The 2,388-nt window shown below is 39.8% G+C and overlaps 1 protein-coding gene across 1 annotated transcript in view; it reads right to left on the bottom strand.

Annotated features, from left to right (window-relative positions):
• Positions 1–1,511: 1,511 nt before the first annotated feature.
• Positions 1,512–2,388, bottom strand: part of LMOD2 (leiomodin 2) — an 8,623-nt gene continuing 7,746 nt past the window's right edge. Inside the window, exons 3-4 of the mRNA XM_011357252.1 lie at positions 2,060–2,353; positions 1,512–1,538 (exon numbers count right to left, since the gene is read on the bottom strand). Coding sequence (XP_011355554.1) covers positions 1,512–1,538; positions 2,060–2,353 — 321 coding nt within the window. The remainder of the gene's footprint in view (positions 1,539–2,059; positions 2,354–2,388) is intronic.

Genomic DNA, 2,388 nt, shown 5'->3' with positions numbered 1-2,388 from the left:
AGCCAGTTTCACATGCCACCTTACCCTCACTGAGCTTGGGTTTCCTCATCTATAAAACAGATGTAGCAAGCACCTTTTAATGTTCTCGTGAAAAGTATGTGAGACAACCTGGTAGTTCAGAAAATGTCAGTTACTCCCCACACGGAATCAGGGCAGTGACATAGCTCACTGGCCTCTGGAACCCTGCTTAAGAGATAATAACAGCTGTTCTTATTAAGAGAATGGCAGAACAATAGAAACAGACTAAAAGACACAGGTCCAAGAACTATGAGAGAATTTTCTAGTGAAACAGGATCCTCTTAATTGGAGATAATCCAATGCTTTGTATGTGTGGCCCAGAGAGCTTGCCAGGACCACTGTTATACACTGTAGGACACAAAAGAAACATTGCTAATCATAGTTATTACCAGGGACTTTGGAAGAGATTTGTAGCTTTCATAAATTGGAGTGGAACTCTGTAGTAGAATGAAGGTAATCTCTGATGCGTCTTTTATTTGAATTCTGATCATTCTTGAGTGAGGTGGGGGTAGGATAGAATAACGCTTGGGGATTGCAAATACATGTGCCCTTGTCCTTGGATGTGTCGTGAATATTGACATCACCAGTATTTGTATAGAGCACGAAAGTGTGAGACCCACAGGACTAAGGCTCATCCAAGGAGAGCTCAAAAGGTGACTTGAATGTTCAACCTAGAGCCTCAGCCACAACAAGATAGCTTCCAATTCAGGGGGCCTATCTGCCAGGCATTCCCCTAATACTTATTTCCTTGTCACCAAGAAACTTTCTAACTCTCAGTTTTTCTTCTTCCCAGAAATAGTTGATTTTAATTATATACGATTGAATTGACCAAGTCTTATGCGGGCATCAGCTGATATCTTCGGTCTCCTATTGATGCATCCGGGATGATAAAGACCCACTTAGGGGGTCTTTTCCTGAGCTTTTATCTCACTACCAAGAGGAGTTTAAAGAAAGTTTTTGATTCTAGACCTTTGGAAAGACCCCTGATCAAATTTTCTTGGACATGAGAAAACAAAAAAAGGCAAATGCTAAGCACCCAAAACCTTTTTGGGTGAGAGTGTAATATTTTTAATGTTTAGCAATGTTACATACACACCTGACAGATGTATCAACTCACAAAAAAATATTAGTTTGTTTAAAAAAAAAAAAAACCAAAAAACTTCAACCCAAATTTATTGGGATTACAAAAATAACAGCACATTTCATTAACTTATTACAGCTCAAAGTTACCAACATATCCAAAGATATGGAGAGCATTTTTAAGTAAACAGCTTCTTCCCAATATAAATCTCATGACATAAAAAAGTTTATTTTCATATTTACAGAAGAAACCTGCTGACTGTTTCTTAAAATTCTCTTTGGAATTAATGGGTGAGGCTATTTTTAAAGTCAGAGAACATTTCAAACTGAAGAAGGTATTTTAAAAACATCTCACAATGCATTTTATTTAACACCAATGAATAAATCTGCATCCTCTTCTAAAAATCGTGTTTTTATCGCAGAGCTTCTGGAACTTCCACCTATAAAAATAGGGGATTTTCTTTCAATAAAGACAGCACAAACGATAAGTGAAAAACATCTGTAGGGTCTGTCTCTAGCAGTATTTTCTGAGAAGAACTCAGATATAAATTGATTATTGCTGCGTGGTATTTAAAATTTATATTACAAAGTATTTAAATCATGTATAATTCTGTGGTAAAATTTTTGACAAGTGTTGAATCTTTTGTTGGAATGTACATGATACTCCCTGATTTTCTTAGTAAGGAAGTCAGGATTTTTCATATGTTGGAGTGTCCGAAAATGGGCCTGGCCCTTGAAGGACTGAGAGACTAAGAAGGGGGCCCAGGCACACCTCTCAAATGAAACTCTGCTCGCTGATGACCTGCTCCTGGTAGTCAAAGCTTGGCAAGCTTGCTCTTGCATACTAAAATAAATATTAGACGCTAATAAGTATTTTGAGAGGAGACTTTGGTACTGCTATGCGAGGCAGGCCGACTCCTTTACTAACTCTGCGCCCAGGGTCTGCTGCTAGGGAACTTACCTTCTTTAGCTGTCTTATGCTGCTTCCCCGAATGGCTTCCATGAGATTGTCATGAGCAGATCTCTGTGGGGTAGAAGGTCGGGAACTGTCTTCCATTTTCTTCTCTTGCACTGACCTCAGGGAATTTTTAATTTCCTTTAGGATATTGTTTGGCTGTTTCTTAACCTTTTTCCCTTTTTTCTTTTTCTGTCCATTTTGTAATGACCGCTGGGCACTCTCCTGTTGTTTGATGACTTCGGCGATGTTTCGGGTGATGAGCTTTTTGTCTGGGAGCGGAGGGGGTGGGGGCGGAGGGGGGAGCGGGGCCGCAGGAGACGCTGGGCGGCTCC

Source organism: Pteropus vampyrus, unplaced genomic scaffold, assembly GCF_000151845.1.
Source record: "Pteropus vampyrus isolate Shadow unplaced genomic scaffold, Pvam_2.0 Scaffold33, whole genome shotgun sequence".
Lineage (NCBI taxonomy): Eukaryota > Metazoa > Chordata > Mammalia > Chiroptera > Pteropodidae > Pteropus > Pteropus vampyrus.
This window is presented reverse-complemented; position numbering and strand designations above follow the sequence as displayed.